At 37.5% G+C, this 20,295-nt stretch overlaps 1 protein-coding gene across 1 annotated transcript in view; it reads right to left on the bottom strand.

Moving 5' to 3' along the window:
- Positions 1-249: 249 nt before the first annotated feature.
- ST6GALNAC3 (ST6 N-acetylgalactosaminide alpha-2,6-sialyltransferase 3) overlaps positions 250-20,295 on the bottom strand; it is a 239,219-nt gene continuing 219,173 nt past the window's right edge. The window contains exons 4-5 of the mRNA XM_068141059.1: positions 9,761-9,868; positions 250-7,845 (exon numbers count right to left, since the gene is read on the bottom strand). Coding sequence (XP_067997160.1) covers positions 7,659-7,845; positions 9,761-9,868 — 295 coding nt within the window. The 3' untranslated portion in view covers positions 250-7,658. The remainder of the gene's footprint in view (positions 7,846-9,760; positions 9,869-20,295) is intronic.

Here is a 20,295-nt window from a genome sequence, read left to right as displayed (position 1 = left end):
CTTCAAGATCATCGCATCCAACCCATCATACCAATACCACCTAATCATCTAAACCATGCAACCAAGCACCCCATCAAGTCTCCTCCTAAATACCTCCACCACCTCCCCGGGCAGCCCATTCCAATGGGCCATACTTTCTAGAGCAGAGATTTTGTTTCTTTGAGTTCAGTGAAGTGTCAGGTACTATTATAAAAGTACACACACCAGCAATAATAAAAGCACAAAATCATATATAAATTATACCAGACAATTGGAAAATTGTATACATTTATTCATTTTTTAAAATAACCCAGGCACAATTTTGCAAATACATAGAATCACATTCTCCAAATGGGAGGAAAACCTAAGTAGCATATAGCAAGAAAGCACATGGCAGAGTATCTAAAATAAGTACAAGTAGTATGAAAATTTCCTAAGTCTACAGTGACACCTACTATGACTACACTTGTCAGCATTATAAAAAGGCAACCAAAGAATACATGTGATAAATAGAGTAACATGAACTTTCCAAGTAAGTTTATGTTAGCAGCACAGAGTTGCAACTGTCAAAGAATGGAAGGATGCTTGTACACTGTATATACATGTACATATGCACACATATACAGATACAACTGGAAGCCCACAAGAACAAAAAGACCCTGGGAAAATGATGAAGGAGGTTTTTATGTGTGATGCGGTATATAAAAACAATGCATGCATTAATCCAGGATGTTCATGATGAAATCACATTCACAAGTGGAATCACAGTTAACTCTTCATCAAACTAAGCAATTTCCATGCTGGATTACTCTGTCCTATGCCACTTTTCTGATCTGTGGAGCACATTTGGATGTTAATTTTAGGAAGAGTCAAGAGCCCTTGATTCTCATGATCTGACAGAAGGAATCAGATCTCAGATTTTACAAGAAAATACTTATGCAGAAAAATACCCATGCAAAAGACCCTAGGGTGGGGTGTGAGTTTGTGTAAGTGGTGGAACTCAACAAAGGGCTTCTGTTTAGCCAAAAGATGGGCTGTCAGGAATTTCACTTTCCTGCAGGGCAGTCAAGTATAGTGACCTCACTTAACAAGCTTTAGTTTTCACTGAGTTTTCCTGAGGATGTCAACTAGATTCCATTTAGATGAAACCAAAAGATATGCTTCAATCACTAGCGGCATTTAATCCATGGGACCAAGCCAGAGACACTGTATGGTGTGGAGTTCAGGTTCTTAGTACCAACAGTTTCAGGCTATAGCTTCAGCTGAGCTAATTCCTCATTAATGTAGACATAAGCCTTGGAAATATACAGAATAGACATGAATCAAGCTGTACTAGGACCTACAGTTACCACATAAATTGTCCTTTTTGTTCTTATTTGCCCTTATTTGGTAAAAAAAACTTTACTTACAGACATTCTTTGTTTTTCAGATGTGTGTGCATGTACTTGTGCATGAGGATGGGACAGATGAACAGCCAAAAGAGCAGTGAGCACACAATTTTTTTTTTCCTTTGGCCATCCTCAGAAATACTATTCTCAGCAGTGATAACATGAAGAAACTACAGGCATCTTAGCAAATCTTCTGCATGTGCAATTTCTGTTATAAAGATGCTCCCATAAATGCCCCAAAATTGTGATCACTTAACACTTTGTCAACAAAGTCATTACACACTCAGATGTGAGCCTTCCTTGTAGCAGAGCAGTAGAATAGGTTCACAGAAGCAAGTTTAACTATTTCTGATATTCCAGTGAAAAAAAAAGTCAGAATTACTAAGTACTTCCTAACCAGCTTCAATGATTTCCTGCCAGCTGCTAATGGCACTTAGAGGGCTCTAACAAAGTGCCTCAGCAACATATGAGAGAAAGAAAAAAGCACTACTTCCATCACTTAAAATTAGTTTACACACAACTTACATTATTTATTATAGTGCCAGAATAAAATGTGTAACATGCTATCATGTATAATACATGGTAAGAACATGCATTAGTTCAAGTTTACAGTCTCTTTAGGGCCAGTAAATCAGAACAGCAGTGGCAGATGCTGACAGCTGCATATCTCGAGGAATTCACAGAAATAGCAGCAAATAATAATAATAATAATAAAAGGACATGAAATCACCCATTTAAGACACACATAAAATGGTAACTATGTGATTTAGTCATGAAAACAATAACAAAACCCAGTGGCATCTTTCCCACCACACTCAAAGAAACTGAGTTCAGCACCTGAGGTGAGACTGTGCCACAAGGAAGACATTAAGGAAGTGTCCCTGCTCCAACACCCATGACTCCTCACCCCCAAGTTAGTATCTCCACTCTTCTGGCCCTACAGAAAGGGAGGATGAGGCAGATTTTGTGCAGCTCACAGGCTGCAAAATTTAGCTGGAGAATGCACTTCATCCAATAGGGCTGGAAAAGGCTCTAAACTGTAGATGGGGTAGGAGTCTATAACTGGGGGAGAAGGACCAAGGATGCCACACAGATTATTATGGCTTCCACAGAAGCCCTGTCTTTCAGTGGTGAGGGACCCTCTCTTTCTCCTTCAGCCTTTTTCTGGAGGATTTGCCTAGACAACTCCAATTCAGAACAGACACAGGAGACTTCTTGAGATTATCCAATAGAAGGTTTACAAAAAGCTTATTTTTCTCTATGTCATTAGCTACACATCACAGCAATAGCCAGGGTAAAAAAAACCAAACAAAACCCCAAACCAAACAAACACCACCACCAAACCAACCCCTCCCAAAAAAAACCCCAAAAGACTCTGGGGGTTGGCTATTCACCATATCATTCTTCACTCCACTAAGTCACATTCCTTTGTAGACTCTCAGGAAAGAAGGAACAGAATAAGACACATCTGCTGAAAATGAAACACCTTCTCCCCAAAAGAATTATGCCTTGTCAGGAAAACCAGGCCTTTTCAGTAATGAATTGCTTTCTGTCATACACAGCACACCACAATGTCCACAGACAGCTCCTGTGTGATCCTTTGGCACTAGCACAGAGTTCTACTGTTGCAGGTACCCTAAGATTTATCATAGCAAACCCCAGACTTGCTAGAGCACAACTAAAGACATATGCTATTTCTGAGATATACACTGAAAAAAACATTAATATGTAAAGTGCTTCTGATTTTCTACTTACTAAAGGCATCCTCCAGTTATAATTCATGAGTGATTAACTATTTAATTCTTTCTTACCTGGACATGTCCTCTGGTTGAGCATGTGCTCTGCTGCAGCTTTGCATGGTCCTACTCTGGCCAGCCCATGAGCAGGTGAATGACAACTGTCTCCCCAAGCCCTCAAGTGCTGGGTAGGCTCCTCTTTATTAAATATGAAACACATTACATGCACATGGTGCTTCTCAGAGAAAACACTGCTTACTTTAGCACCTGGCAGTGAAAAGACTTTACTGGGGTGGGTGCTGTATTCATGAACTTGCTGAGTGATTTCCATTAGTTTTAAATTGAGCCCTCAGAGATTCCTAAATCATTGAATCTTCAGATAATTGGAGTCAGGTTGGCTTCTTCATCCCTGGTGTTGCTCATACAGAAGTCTTCAAGAAACAGAATTTACTGCTGCATTTTCCTGTAAAGGGCATGTTTTGCCATTGCTGCCAACTCCTACTGGAGAGAGTAGGACCATGATTCTACACAGGAGCTAAAGACATTTGAAGAAACAGAGCACTTTGTTAAAGTATTTCCAGGAGAGATCAATGGTTAATCCTCTCTTAAAGCACTTTATGGGCATTTTAAAGAAGCTGGAACACCATCTGCTCCTATGTAGAGCTCTTCCTCAGCCCTTACTGATGTAACTGATACGAGCAGTCTGCAGATGGAGCCTCCCCACCCAGATGGAAAGAGAATTTGGCTGGGTCCATAAACTACTTTTTTCTCTTTGTGAAGAGGCCTTGCTATAAGCAGAGGGATGTGATCAGGACATCTAGTGGGAATGAAAATGTTAGGATCACGTCTGCTGCATCTGTTAGGAAAAATAAAACCCAGTTTTTAATGTTGTTCAGCTAATTACCTGTGAATCAGTAATCAGCCAATCAAAAAGATTTTTCTTTTCCTTGGGAAAATTTCTGCTCCTATTTAAAACTTTTTTTTTTTTTTTTTCTGTGAACAAAAAATTAAATCAGAAAATAATGTAACATAAAACATAATGTGTATTAAAAGCTAAACATTTATTAAAACTAAGCCTATAGCAAGCCTAACTATAAATGCCTTTTTTTTTTTCTTTGAAAAGTGTATTTTAAAAAGCTGATAAAATGATAAAACATTTGGTGACTACTTAGCTAACTGATGGAGGGGGAAAAAAAGCCAAGCTATTTGTGACTACTCCTCTATTACCAGCAACATGAAGAACTATTATGAAAACCTCAGGTAAACACCCTGCTTGTTTTATACACATGAGTAGTTGATTAAGATAGGACTGCTTGACTGAATAAGCAATTAGGATCTGATTACATTCAGGTAAACTGTAGTAGGCTTTATTTTAAAGAATTAATAAATGATCCTCAGCTGATATCTAAACTGCTCTCAGAAAGTGAATCATCAAGGACTCTTACTACACACCCAAGAACTAGGACTTTGTCTTCAGTTTTGTAGTGCTGAGTTTAAATAGATTTCAACAAATTAATTTCTTTGTTGAATAATCTTTAACACAGTGGTCACAGTTCCTTAGTCATATAATAAAAATCATGCAAATATGTGTTTATTTTATGTTAAAGACAGCATCATCTAAATAATGGAACTGATGTTCATTTACTCTAGCATGAATGAAGCCCACTGCAGCGTTTCTAAAAGTGGATCTGCTCTCACTGCAAATTGAAGCAAAGAGCAACACTTTTTCTTTGTTCTGTGGCATCTACACTCTAATGATGATCTCAATTTTGCTGTACCTTTAGCTGTTCTTAGAGTTGTATTTTTTGTAGCCAGCCTTTGTATGAGATCTTGTTTCATACAGCATGCAAGCACTTTACAAGGAGCTTCAGGAGCTACATGAAGCAAGTATTTTATTTTACAGTAGAGTTGTGGTGATTTGGAAAGTCTTAATTATCCTAAAAACTTTCTCAGGCTTAAAAACTGCCTTGTACATGAACACAATCTGGGCAGAATCCTTATGCTCTGTTCATTCATGAGAAAGACCATGCTTCATGAGAACATTTTTCATGTAAGTCTGTTCAGCCCAGCCACACTTGCACTTTCTGTTAACCCAAAGACATTCTAAATATAAGTTCAACCTGACAAGATGCCCTGTACAATATGTGCTGAATGTTCTCCCTAGTCCTGCATTCTTTACATCCTATAATACAAATTTATTAGCTCTCTGTCTATCAAGCCATCCATCTGAACTGAAAAGGTGCATATGCATATGGCAATAAAGCTAGCTCATTGTCTTTTGCTACTACAACTCTTCATCTATGACCCTTCCCTGTCTTGATTTCATCCCATGCTATATTAAGCCTACAATCAGTTTTAAATTCCAGGGACAGAAAGCAGCCACTTTAAATTATTTGTATATTATAGCATTTCCTGAGGACTTCAGATACTTTGGGCAGCACCATCTGGAAGGCATTATACAAACACACTGCAAATGAGAATACCAGTCTTGAGACCTTACAAGAAATTGGTCAAGACAGAGAGTAGGAAAATATTATTGTTCTTTTCCAAACAAGGTGAGTCATCCAGTCATGCAAGTCTGGGACAGAACCTGTAGTTGACTATAGATTTTTACCCAGCATTGTAAGGATGGTCCCAGTCTTGGTCTGACAGCCAGCATGAACACTGACACCACTACAATAATCAGTCTAAGCTGAGCTATAATAAAAATAAAACCAGAAAGCTTCATTTGCAGTAGAAAACAGAAGGAGCAAGAGAGATGACACCCTGGCATCACCTACCAACAGGAACAAAAAAACCCCAATGACCAGGAGGAGGAACACTGGTGAAGAAATTTCCTCCCCATCCTAAGAGTTGCAGCTGCTGATGAGAGAATATATATGCCATGAACATACAAAATATAGATTTATATATACAAATATACAATAGGAAATAGTCAGTATACAAATACTTACATGTAAAAATAGCTTTTTGCTTTCTCCTTTTGATGATTTACAAAAGCATACAAAGTTTCCTGTTAATGTTTAAGTAGCGTGAGTAAACCCTGTGTGTCATGTTCCACATGTAATTCTTTCAAGTGTTCACAGTATTGACTATTACAGTGTTGAATCTGACATTCCAGATGTTAAAATATTCATAGGACACATTCTAAGTGTAAAGCATCAATTTAAATACAGTTTAAATAAGACTCACATGTGTAGTTGAATTATGGTCACCTTACAAGTAAGTCTGCGCAGCTGAAAATTTTCCATGAGAGCAAGCTTGGAAAACTTTCCATGAGAGTAAGCTTGGAAATATGTATTTCAACTAGAGATGAGTATACTTTAAAATTCTTGAACTGCCTCTTGATGTGCAGATAATACTGCGAGGCAGTGAGTCCTTTCAACTCCACCTGAAGCAATGCAAGCTGAGAGAACTCAGTATTACAAATTATTCTCAGTAGGAGAGCGGATGCACAGAGCAATTCACCATCAGATCTAGACATACTGTCACTTTCTTCAAATACCCAACAGACAAGAGCAAATGACAGGTACCATTGTCTCTGTGTTAAGAATAAATGCTCTGTAGCATTCCTCATCAGGAAAGTGCTTTGTGGACTTAATCCTCACAATTCCTTTGTGAGGAAGATAGATAGTATCCCTTTTTAAAGATGGAGAAACTGGAGATTTAAAACAAAGCATGATGGCTGCATGAAAAATATTCTCAAAACACTAGGTTTTGGATGTTGAAGCAACTCAAAGGCCTAAGTCTAGTAAATAGATATGCTCATGAGACAACTTCACACTAACCAGCTTGGGTACTGACAGCAAGCTTGGTACTGCAGCCAAATGGGCTGCAAAACACAGTCTTTGCTATGTGCCATACTGCTGAAGTTAAACTGTGGGACAATGGCCTCAAAAAGTAGAAAACACATCATCCAAGATGGTGAAACTGGACCAGGGTGGAGGGAGGCTGCATTTCAGAAGGTATGAATTACTTTTGAGCCTTCAGTAAATAATGTCTTCCCATGCAAGAGTTATGTAAAGTTCAAGAACCGTGTATAGCTCATCTCTAATTTTACTGTATAAGCAAGTGCTCACATCTGTCCAATGTATTCAGGTGGAGCTTTTTATTTACTTATTCAAAAGCTTTGGAGGTCTTTATTTTTCCTCATAGTTCTTTTGTAGACAATATCTACTAATAGCACAAAGAGAACTAGTACTGCAAATGAGCTACAAATAAAAAATTTAATAAAGTAAGGTGATGGACAAGTTTTAAGGAACCACCATGTTCTCTGTGTGCACCTGTATATACAGGAAATCTCATCTCTCTTTAACTGCTACTGCCTTGAAGTAAAATCCAGTTGAAGTATAAAGTGCACTGTGTGGAGTAAAACCCTAAGAAATAACAATGTGCCTGCCTTCCACAGATGATTAATTTTGCTTAACAGCCAAACCATCATCCTCTTTGTCTTCTAGATTTTAGTTTTGTGTTACCTGGGCTGAGAAAGGCCAGCCAGTTGTAAACGGAGACATTTTTGCAATATGCTGTTAAAGGAGAGTTAAGAAAACCAGTATCAAGACACTGTCCAGTTGGGGTGTGTAAATATTATTGTGTGCTTCTTGGCCCATTTAGCAAATACTTTCTTTTCTGTGATAAACCTATGGCCTCCATATGGAGCATTTTCATGCAGAAAGTATTCCTCACACTCATCTCTTCCTGGCTCGTAATAGTGGTAGGGAACTTTACGGAAGCCTTCTGACCTAGGGGAAAAAGAAAAAAAAAATTATTTCTAAGAAAAACATTAATATAAACTGCACCCAAATCCTCCCTATGTGTCAGCACCTGAGCTCCTGTGTGGTGTAAGGGCTTTCATTACAGCACGATTGCTATGAATTTCCCTATAGAAAATGAAGCTAAGTGTATCTTTCAACCTACACCGATCTCTGATAGCAGTCAGTAAGAAGCTGATGGGCTGGTTCTTATGGGCACTGCACCGTTTGTTTAACCTGGGAGAACTCAGTCTGCAAGGCTCCGTCCATAAGCAAACTCCGCTGGAACACCTCTGCTACGAAGATAAGCTGAGGGAGCTGGGGTTGTTCAGTCTAGAAAAGAGATGTCTCTGGGGGACCTTATATCTGCCTTCCAATATCTGAAGGGATCCTACAGAAAGGCTGCAGAGGGACTTTTCATAAAGGTGTCTAGCAATAGGACAAGGTGGAAAGGTTTTAAGGTGAGGGAGAGTAGGTTTAGACTGGATTTTAGGAAGAAGTTCTTCAGTACAAGGGTGGTGAGACTTTGGAACAGGATGCCCAGGGAGGTTGCGGATGCCTTCACCCTGGTGTTCAAAACCAGGTTGGATGAGGCCGTGAGTCTAGTTGAGAGATGTCCCTGCCCACAGAGGTGAGGTTGGAGTAGATGATGTCTAAGGTCCATTCCAGCCTAAGCTGTTATATGACTCATTGGATAGTTCCAACACTTGCAACTTGTTCTTGAATTGGCTGAATGAGGTAGTTGTAAGGATAATACCCATCATAAGTAGGTACTGCAGTCAGTCAGAAGTGCAGATGTCCTCTGCTGCCAACAGAATGAAATGCTATCATGCTTTTTACTGGTTGTACATCAGGGTTGTGTGATGGCAGCTTGGCTGAACTCTGTGAGGACAACTTTAGCCCTGTCACCTCTCATTTCAGGGCACCTATTGTGTTTTCATAAACAAAGAACATGTGTTCTTTCCATCTGGATGACTCAATCAGTGAGATCTACAAGTTCTAAAAAGTCAGCCTTTAATGCTAAGATACCCTCATTAAAGAGCTGTGACTCAAATTCCACTCACCTCCCTTCCCCCCTCCTCTGTTTTTAAGCATCTGTCAGGAATGAGTCCCATACTAGAGTAACCCCAAAGGTAGAGACAGGGTCTGCACAAAGGCTTTAATCTAGGTGCTGAGGATGCACTGGACTGGTATCATACATTGTTTATGACATTTCTTGCTTTTCTGAATGAGAAATAGTTTCATTTTATATTATTTTATCATACACTGTAGATTAAATAATTTAATTTGGACTTTTAAAAATTGTGCTTATTGTTACACTTCTGACAATAGGACTAATCTGCTGTTACCATAAGGTCACTAACAGTAGTTGGTTGGAATTTATGTTAGTTTATTGAGATAAAGCTCACAGGACTTGTTTTATTATCTAATTAGAAACCCCCCTAGGATTCAAAGGAAGCCATATATAACCTAGAAAGTTCAAGCAGGTTGCTCATGGGTGGTGAAATGTAATTTCAGGTAACTATCCTAGACTAATCAGGTGTATTCAGAGAACTAATATATTTTTATTTCCTCTGCAGATTTGCTACAGCAGTAGAAGCAAGTACATTTTGCCAGAAGAGTATGAACATACTTTGTTTCCAGATTATTCAGAAACTGCAAAAGATCTTTGATTAAAAATAGTTCCTTATAGCACCTGATGTTAGATTTTGTAGATGTTTTTATTTTATCAACAGCTCATGCCATATCAGGACTAAAGATGCTGACAACAGTGCCACATCAATGCAAAACACTGGGAAATGACTGCCTGATCAATTTTTTGGATTTATGATATTAAAATCAATTGTGAAATTTTGACAAGACCTCAGAACAGTAGATGCATGAAAATAATTTCCTGTGATCTTACTTGCAGTACGTGTCATTTATCATCCCATAGACGTGAACTCCATAGCAGGCATCCATAGCCAAAATTAAGGTAAACCAACCCGTACTGAGATATGAACCTGACTGGACTCTGTGAAAATACAACATACAAAAAAAAATATTGCAATGAGAAATTATCAACACTTTATCAAAGAAATATAATCCATTACCTGTGACAAAAGGCATTAAGCAACCTGACAATCTGTCAAAACCATACAATTATTTTGAATTATTTATAGATATGCTCTCGTTCTTCCCAGTTTGGGGCCTCAAGCTATTGTCTACAGAAAAAAAATAACATGTTAAATATGTGCAGTCAAACAATGTATCTCTCACAAGATAGAAAATAATTTATTTTTACATCTGAAGGACAGCAATTAACAGAATGTGTAAAACAGGATATAGTTCACCAAAAAGCAAACTACTGGCAGAGCTTGGGGGGGGGGGGGGGGGGGGGGGGGGTGAGTATGTGCCATCCTCTTCCATAAGAAAAATCTTGATCTGCAGTAGACTATCCACAGCACAGTAATAAAACCTTTAAGGACATTTTGGTAGAATGTCCTTTGAAAACCAAAGCTCTCCTATGATCATTCTTTAAAATAACATAGCAGAGAGAAAACCACAAGAGAAGAGTGCCCACATTAATAACGAGTCCAAAAGCATTCTCTGCATGGGTGAGCACAAATGACACATGTAAGGATTTGCTTCACACATTGACTATGTGTGGTCTCTTCCAACCTGGTCTGGTCTGGTCTGGTCTGGTCTGGTCTGGTCTATTCTATTCTATTCTATTCTATTCTATTCTATTCTATTCTATATGCAAGAACTGCTAATTAGAAACCAAACTTTGTTTCCTCCACTCACATAAATGTTATCAATGAGGGACTGGGAGTCAACAGAGCTACCCATATAACCTGGGCAAGACAGACTTACTGCTTTAAAACCTCAGAAGTAATAAGAATACATTTAGCCCTCAATGCTTACAAACTGGTTAGGTCCAGCTTTGTGCATGTACAGTTTTCAGCTGGACTGAAGTAAGGGAAAAGAACTACGTTAAAATTACCTTTCTAATTTCCAAAGAAAGATATCACAGAAGTCATAAAGCCATCTTAAAAGAGCCCCCACTTTGGCTCAGTTTGTGAGAGCTGGATGTGAGTGAGAAGAGGGGATCATTTACCTTTATGTTACGTCTTTTAGCAATTAGCTTTTGGGTACAGCAGAGATCACTCTGTTCTCCATCATAAATTAAAGTATTCTAAGGTTTGCACACCATTAAGTTTTGATGCAAGAGGACTCTCAAGTAGGCTTTGTGTGTGATTCTGTTGTCCCCATCAACAAAAAAATTGTGAGGACATTTTCATCCTGAGGTAGTAATAAAGCTTTAATATGGGGAAATAAAAATAAATAAATAAATAAATCATATAACAACTTATTCAGCCTATAAACCCCAACTTTCCCTCAAGACAGAAGAACCAACATCAGGTGTTTCTTCCTGGTTCAGAACAAGAATGTATTAGTCTCCTGCCTCCCAGGTAAATCTGCCAAACAGTGGCTTTTGGCTCAGATTCTTTGTTACTTCCTAGCTTGTTCTTGTTGAAGTTTGACAATATATGTGTGAAAAAGTAGTTATATAACTTGTGAAATGACATCTACCTGACACATACAGGGCAAATTCCTTCTCTGAAGAATACCTTTTATTATAGATAGTAGAAAAGGTCCAAGAGTTTTACATTCCTAAATAAACATGTGCACATTGATTTAAAGAAATAATGTATTGGGGTTTTTTTAGGCAACAAACAATTACCTCAGCTCCCAGAGAGTTTTACTGTGCTTAAGAACACTGAAAGTAATTTAGCCTGTATCGTCTCATCCTTAGCCATGTCTATCATCCACAACGGATTATCTGGTGTGAACTTCGATCTCTATGTTTCCTGAAATGCCCTTTTCCTTGAGGAAATTCTCAAGTATTTGGTTAACTGCTTTTGTAAAGGAAACAATAAATAAAAGGTTAACGTAGACTGAAGAATGACAAGTGGAACAAAAGGCAGGATGCCAAATACCTGTATCACCAACTATAATTGTGCTTCTTTGCTTGACACTTTTGTAGCCATGAAACTGTGGGCATTTTATCTGTCCCTTTAGGATCCTCATTTCTTTAATGTTCTGCTATTGTGTACAAAGAGAATTTTCAATCTGATTCATGTTATTTCAGAGTAACATTATTCCATGATAAAAAGCTGCATTGCTCCTAACCTGCTCTTACACCAGACACTATCCTTGAGCTTTCAAAGCTGTTTAGAATCATAATACTCATTTATAAGAATGTTAGGAATATCTTTCTGATAACAGAGGTTTCTTGGAGAGTACTCCATTGGCAGCAGCATCTGAAATTTGCTATAAGCAGGAGGAAAAAAGAATTTCAAAAAAGGAATTAATCAATATTTCATGTCTTGTTTTAACACCATTGAACTTTATTCCTCTCATCTATATACTACACTGACAGGATAAATATAAACAGCAGAGAGATTTCCCAGCTACCTTCCTTGGGAGATGAAGTACATGACCGAATACAGATTATACGCTTTAAAACAAAGCACTTACTTTCCTCCCATTTTTTCCTCTGAAGACACATAGAGATACAAGGGAATATACTTAACCGGTGGGGAGTCAGGATGATTTGGTAACACCTTAGAATTCAATCTGGTACCATAAACATACTTTCAACATTCTAATGAAAGCAATATTAGAAATGTGAAAACAATTTTAGCTCTCCCTAAAAAGTCATAAATCTCTGAATACCTTTTAAAATATCATCCTATAAAACTGTAGTGCAAAGCAATGTGTCAGCCCTTGCTATTATGCTAACACCATGCACTCAATTTCTTTCTCTACAGGAGAGTTTTACAGGTTTGGTGGGTTTTTGTTGTTGGGGTTTTTTTGTTTGGTTGATTGGTTGGTTCGGTGCTGGGTTTTTTGGCCAGGGCTTTTTGAGACTCATTAGAAAGAGTTCCTCTTGTTACTGTAATTGCATTCAAATTTCAGATCTTACACACTGAAAAGAAAATAATTCTTCATCTATGGTATCATAAGGCCGTGTTACTGCACAAATCTGAGGGAAGGAGGGCAATCTGAAAACAAGGAAAAACAATTTTGTTAAACACCATCTGTAGAACTACTATAGGAAAAATATTGTGATATAGATGTGTACAGCAAATCCAAACCTGTTCTCTATGGCTCACAGTGACTTTTTCTTATACTCCAAAATTAATGGGGCACCAGATTTAGGCAGGCAATTGTCTCAACTGTTCAGGAGAAAATAATGCACTATTTTTCGAAAAGAAAGGTTGGCTTTTAAGACATGATTTACAGCTGGATGCAGCTATAAAAAGGCAATGCTCACAAAAAGTTACTTTGTCTGTTTATCTTGAAAATGAAAGCTTATTTTGCATAATTCCTACATTATTAGGATTCTTAAATGTTAGTTATTGGGATGTAATTCATTCTGCTAAACACCATCCAGACTTTAAAAAAAGTACACAGGCATATGCTTAACATTAAACACATAAAAAGACCAACAGAATCAACTTAATTAAGATGCTTGGAACAAAGTATATGCTTGCCTATCTTGCTCTTAGTGAAGGTTTAAGTGCTTAAAATGTCATTCTTTCATCTCAGAATATAAAAGTAAGCTCCAAGATTAATAGTTATTTGGAAGTTTCAAGACTGAAAACATAGGATTTGCATTTTCAGTAATGCTTTCCATAAGCTCCAGTAAAAAGAATTGACTGTAGTTTCTCACAACACCTTAAAAAGAAGACTTACCTTCTGTATTTTAGAAGGAAATGGTAAAATACACTTTTAGGATTGCTAGAATTGTAGTGTGTGATACATAAAGTTTTAATTAAAAGATGTTAAAAAATAAAAGCATTTTGACAGGGTTCTTTAGCCTCAGCTCTCCAAAATTCTCTAAAAAGCATGAGGTATCAATATGAAGACAATAGGATACAGTGCCCCATAAAAATGGTGGTGACTGAAATTCATCTTCCTTGACATCTATAACTGTGCTTTGATGTAGGTTAAATGAAAGAAAAACTAGTTTCTTTTCTCATCAGGGGAAAATGGAGGAACATCAAGTATTTTCTTAATGATCAAGGGGAGATGAGTTTAAATCAGGTAAAAGTTTTCTTGTCACTGGAGCTCTGATTTTACTAGAGAATTCCAGGAAGTTCTTTTCTTCATTCAATTGTTCCAGGATTTTTTTATGTACACAATCCATTCTAGTTTTATGGTTTGATGGACTGTATTTTCCAACTGGGGACTTCAGTGGTAAAGAAAACCCCAAACCTGAGAAAAAAGAAGTTTTTTAAGAAGAGATGATCTTTAGAGTGCAATTTCAACTCAATTTGACTGCAGAAAATAATTTAAAAGCCTGTTTCCAAATTCTTTGCTGGGAGAAAGTAGAGAGTACAGAAGGTCAATTAAGAGTGTTAATTAAAATTAAAAATTAAGACATTTAGGAGTTCAAGAAGCTATTAAGTAACAGAGAGCTTGCCAAAAGTATTAATTACATACTTTTCCTTTTTTGCTTAATTTCAAAATCTTGCAGTAAAATAAAATTCAACAATGAGAGACTGAAATGACAAGGTTCTCCAGGCAAATTAATTGACAAAAAATTTATGTTTTCCTAAAGGCTGTTTATAGACTCTAATCTTCAGATGACTCTCCTAGTGAACTACTGAATCAGCAGCAGCTTTCCTTGCAGCAACTTGTCAGGCCCCATGACTAATAAATAAGTATAAACAAGGAATTTGCCAAAACAAACTAAGACACCTGTAATCCACAGAGCGGAAGCTTCATGATGTGAGTTGTCCTTCCACCACACTAAAAAATTCGTTAAAAATTACTCAATATAAATCAAAATATTTTCAAGAAGTGCACCAAATTAGCTCAGACTGTGTCCAGGTAGACATGTTTCTGAAAGTAATTTGTTCCTGCAGAGTGACTAGATAAGGTTAGTCTTTGGGAAAGAGTGTAGTATACTCTGGTTTTGCCTGATTCTCTGCCACTTACCCTGCATCAGCCTTGTCTGAGACAGACTCTAAGGCATTAGAGTAGCCTCCTCTGCACTCCCTTGAGCCAGCTCTTTTTCTCCCTAGGTTACGGTGGGATTTTGCCTTGCTGAATTAAGATTGTGTTTCCTTACAACTAAAGACATGGGAAATACATCTACCAGCACAAACTGGTGATCCATTACTTAATTCTGTACTAACCAAATTAACAGTACCATTGTGCTTACGTTGACTGAGATTACTCTCTTTTTCTGAGGAAGCATCTCTGAATACAGTTGTTGAACAACTCTCCTTTGCCAAGTTAAATGTCCACATTCCTCAAGTCACAGGTTTGGTCTACGCCTTCCTCTTCATGTGAAAAATAGATTTCTAAATTAGAGTGGGGTGATAGAAAAATGTCCCCACCTCTGAGAGAATGGCAAGGTTCATTTTCCTAGCACCTCTCTCTTTGAGGAGCACATACATACTTCTCACACCAGAAATCTGAGAGCAAAAAAGGAAGTATATTTGGTACAGGACAAAGATAAGATTCTAAATGCTGAAGTGAATTAGCACTAGCCTAGATTCAATTCTGTTTTCTGAGAGACACTGTGCTTAGCTTTGTTGTTAATAATCTAATTATATATCCTCTGCAGAAAAAAAAAGTAGCATGAGAAGAGTAATGAAGACTCAAGCACAGACAATTGATTTCTCCTGGTAAAAATGGTTGCTATTTCTGCTTTTTTAAAGATACCTGTTAGGCAGTTGTTTATCATAATTATTCATTCTTTTGTACATGTGTGTGTGCTTGCTTTATATTCCATAATGATACAGGACATCTAATAATAAACATCCAAGCTCCTCCAGCAGTGAGCAGACTGCCTCACACATTCAAAGACCCACGTGATGCTCCAGGTCATTCTGAAAAGTGAAACATTTATATATGGACAGATGTTTTATTATCCATCACGTATGGTGTTATACAAAGCTTAAAAAAGTGGAATGCATTATGAACAGCACAGAACACATTCCAGATTCAGACAGTGGCTGTGCCCAGTAAGATATACTTCAGAATAGAGAACTGATGCACTCCTGCCAGCCCAAACTCTTGGTAGATCATCCTTGCTATGAATCCTGAAAATGAACAGCAGTCTGGTGGCATACTGTCCAAATAATCCCCAGAAATACAGGTTTTCTAGCTATTCTGATGCTGCACTGATGGAGCATGGAGGACAAGAGTCCATTTCAGATGGATTTGCTACAAACCCCCAGTTAAGGCCAGACCTAGATCACAAAGTAGCCCATGAAATTATTTTCTCACAATCTGGTTTGAAAAGAGATGTAACAATTGATAAATCCCATGTCAAAATAGCCCAGAAAAAAAGGCATGAAGGACACTTCTGAATAATCACAAAAGGGAACAGAGAAATGGTGGGTTTATACTATCTTTACCTGTATCCACTTAAAACAACAATAAAAATCCAAACCAAAAAAACACACACAAAACAAACCCCAAACAACCAATAAATCCACCAAACCCCCCACCAAACCAAACCAAACCAAACCAAAGCAAACCAAACCCCCCAACTATTTGACTTACTATTTACAATTTTTAGCAAGACAGGCAAAACCTGTATTAGAAAGACTCTATTACTGCAATTACTAAACTACATGGAATATCTGCTTTATGCATGCAGTTGCTATCTTTGTGTTGTGTAGATATTTTTTTATTTCTTTCCTCTTTATTCAATATATACATGGAAACCTAAAACAAATGGGACAGCCTGCTGCCCAGGCTTCTGTAGTTTCCTTATTTCTGATTCCTTGACCTGGCTTTGATGCATCTCAGCTCAGCTGTGAACTCAGGCAACAAGAGAAGGAGGCTATTTCTTGCAGGCAGAGAGAACTCCTTCAGATGTCTGTGCTGCTGAACTCAGAAAAGGAAAGGAGAATTCCTGTTTATAAAGAGTAATCATAGAGTTCCAGCTTGCTGCAAAGCATACTAAAAAGAAACAAGACTAAAGAATTGTAATTGTAAACCCTGCTTTCCAGCTAGTATGTGTATAATTTTGAGGTGATTATTGTGCAAGAAAACCTATGCTAATCTTTTCAATTTGAATGGCATCCTCCATAGAGAACAAGAGTTGCTAGCTAAATTTTTCACAGCTATTTGGCTTCTGCATCTTGCACTGACTCTTCAGAAACAAATTGTGCTCTTGGTGCAAATTGTTTGTAGAACAGTAAACCCCAATCTCTTTTTCTTTCCAGTTCTCTTTCCTAATTTGCTTGGTTCCAGAAATACATGCTCTCTTGATTTCTCTTGGATCAAAAAATCCTTTTTTTCCCCATCCCCTCTTTTTTTAGCTACAAACTGTGGTCTGAGGCACAGCCAATGCTATTGCATGTGCTCAAGTTATTAGTTAGAGATTCCTTTTGTAAGTGCCCTGGTTGTAGTTGGAACCTGGGATCTGAAGTCAATCAGTTCATACATGGTTGCCAATGACCTTGACCCACTGGATTTGTATTGTTCAGAAAGAGAAGTGTGTTCCTTGACACATCGCCATTTGCACTTGGATTTTGCTGATTAACAAATGGATGTTTAAATCACAAGAGGATCCACCATGCAATTATGTTTCAAATGAAGGGAAACTAAATTCACATAAGCAGATTTGAGGGCTAAGCTGTTGGCACCTTTAAACAGCCATTTTTCTCTTCCAAAATCACCAGAGCAAAATTCACTCCAATCTTAGGAAGACTGAGCTTATCAAGAAATGCAACTCTTCTGGTCTGTGCCAGCACAGCACTTGCTCCATAGCACAATTATTTATGCTTGCAGTAGTTACACTAGAAGCAAAGCCAAATCTGCTTGCTGTGGACAACAGTCAGGCCTGCAACTTAGTTGTGACACCATGGTGTACTCCTATCCCGTTGTTGTCTGCTTCCCATTGGCCTATGCTAGGTCAAAGATTTACTGCAATCCCTGAAGGATGTGACAATGGGAATGATGGTTCAAACCTTGACAGAGGTTTCACAACTTGTGCCACATTTATTTGCAGGGTGGCAACTCATCACCAGTAGCTGCCCTCAGTTCACTGAGCACTGGCTTAACATTTTCCCACATCATAAAAGACAGAAGAGAGGGATTTAGACTGTCATCCCTCATAACCAAAAATGAATAAAAACTCAAATATGTGTCAAGTGGAAGAAAAAAAAAATGGACAAATAGTGACTTTTCCCTGCATCTTCATTTAAATCAATATTTGCTGTCTTGGGTCTGCACATTTTTGTCCAGGGAGGATGTAAACTAAACAGAGCTGCAGTTAATCCAGGATCCCCAAAGAGACTTAATTAAGCAGGCTTTCTCACCTTTTGCTTTTGGTTTTAAAGGGCACTCACTACTCCTAGCTGCATAGTTTAGTGAAATCTATTGTAGGTGAATACAGAAGAAATACCTTGATTAGCTCTTACCTTGTTAAGCCAAGATACTGAAGGGAGTTCATCTAACTTTGGCTGAAAGCAGCTTAAATTTTTAATAAAAAACTTTCTTTATTAAACATTTTTTATGTTTAAAGAAAAATAAAAAAGAGAGACAACTTTCTAAGGGTGTACATTATGTCTGTGATGTTAGGATGTGAGCAAAGACTTTCATAAAGGTGAGCATGAAAGACCAGCTAGCATGAGATTGTACCCTAACTGTTCATTTGAGTGGGGAGAACACTGGACCACATACTCAGTTGACAGAAACAGCTGTTTCTGTCAGCTGATACCCTTTTAGCTTTTCTACAATCTGCAGTCATTGTGTTAGATCAATCACTACCTTTTTGATGTTAACGTGGAACAGAGGGCAGTGTTATATTTTTGTCTCTACATTTCACATTTGTCTGAGAACTTTGATTTTCACAAAGATGGATGTTCATTTAAAAAAATAAAAGCTTGGTGGTGGGTCATAATATTAATGGGAAGTTTCATTTCCGAAAAGAAATTGTTCACTGAGAAAAGAGAACTGAAACCCCCCACAGATAAGGCTTTCATCAGTGCATATCCCTCTATCAACAACTTATCTCTTCCCAATGGTGGTATTCATAAGAGTGTTTCCAGGTATTCTAAAATTAATTGCTAATAAGTTGCTAAATTAATTACTCACTGAGTATTTACATTACAGTAGTTCTGCAAATCCTCGCAGTGCAAGGCACTATACACTCACATGTGACATTTCTTCACCCAAAGAGCTTAACTGTCAAATAATCAAGAGAAAGATTCTTTGGAGAACATGCATATCCTTATCCTTAGTTCTCACAGGGAACTGAGACATACCGAGATTCCCCCCTTTATGCATCTATATAAGTAGTACATTATCCTGCCTATGAAAGTCTCTCCTGTAGAAGGTAGAAATTTCCTACAATACTGTGTTGTATTATAAAACTACATTGTCTGAAACCGAATCTGGAGCTACAGAGCACTTCTCTACATTGTCTGTTTGCACAACCCAAAAGCTCATTTTAGATTATGGAACATCAATATTTTTAGCAAAAATGAAATCTTAAATCCAGACAAATTATTCTGATGTGGAAATAAAGGAGGTAAAAATAGAAATTGCGTGGGACTGAATTTTAATTCAAATGCAAGAGGCCATAATGTAACCCATCAGTCAAGCTTTGAAGATGAACTGCTAATTAACACAGATGTTGCCTTCCCTTGTACTGCTGTACCTTTTTCAAGATTAACTTTCTGTAAAGGAAAAAAAAATGGAACAATTCTTGGGGTTTTGTGGGTTTTTTACATGCTATTTAACGAACACACACATATACGTATCAAATTATCATTTAATATCACCGTTAGGGTCACTGTTAGGGTCTTGCTTAATATCTCTAGTCTATTCCAACGTCTCTATACCTTCACTGCATTCTTAATTAACTCATCTCTGTCCAGCTATCTGGAAAGAACCAAGCAATCCCAGTCTCTGAACTACTGAAGCTTCTTCTACCTTCTCCAATGTTTTGTTTACATAGTATCTGGCTTTCTGATGGGCACATCACACTGGTGTTCATTTGTGGATTAAAAGAGCTTGAGTTCTAATTAAAGCCCCACTTGAAGTATAGAGTCACAGATCGTCAGGACCTGCATGATTAGTTTTGTTTTTCCCCCTCCTGTTCACCAAAGCCACTACATTTATGCAGCAGGGTCTTCTGAAGGCCAGACATCTACATCCATGTACAGACATACTTGACAGAGGAGATAAAAGAATAGTGCTTCGCTTTTCTTTTTTTTCTTTTCTTTTCTTTTCTTTTCTTTTCTTTTCTTTTCTTTTCTTTTCTTTTTTCTTTTTCTTTTCTTTTCTTTTCTTTTCTTTTCTTTTCTTTTCTTTTCTTTTCTTTTCTTTTCTTTTCTTTTCTTTTCTTTTCTCTTTTCTTTTCTTTTCTTTTCTTTTCTTTTCTTTTCTTTTCTTTTCTCTTTTCTTTTCTTTTCTTTT

The sequence above is a fragment of the Melanerpes formicivorus genome, unplaced genomic scaffold, assembly GCF_026170545.1.
Source record: "Melanerpes formicivorus ecotype bairdi unplaced genomic scaffold, bMelFor1.0.p_v2 SCAF_7, whole genome shotgun sequence".
In the NCBI taxonomy this organism is placed as follows: Eukaryota; Metazoa; Chordata; class Aves; order Piciformes; family Picidae; genus Melanerpes; species Melanerpes formicivorus.
The sequence above is the reverse complement of the archived record's forward strand: the minus strand, read 5'-3'. Positions and strand labels throughout refer to the sequence as shown.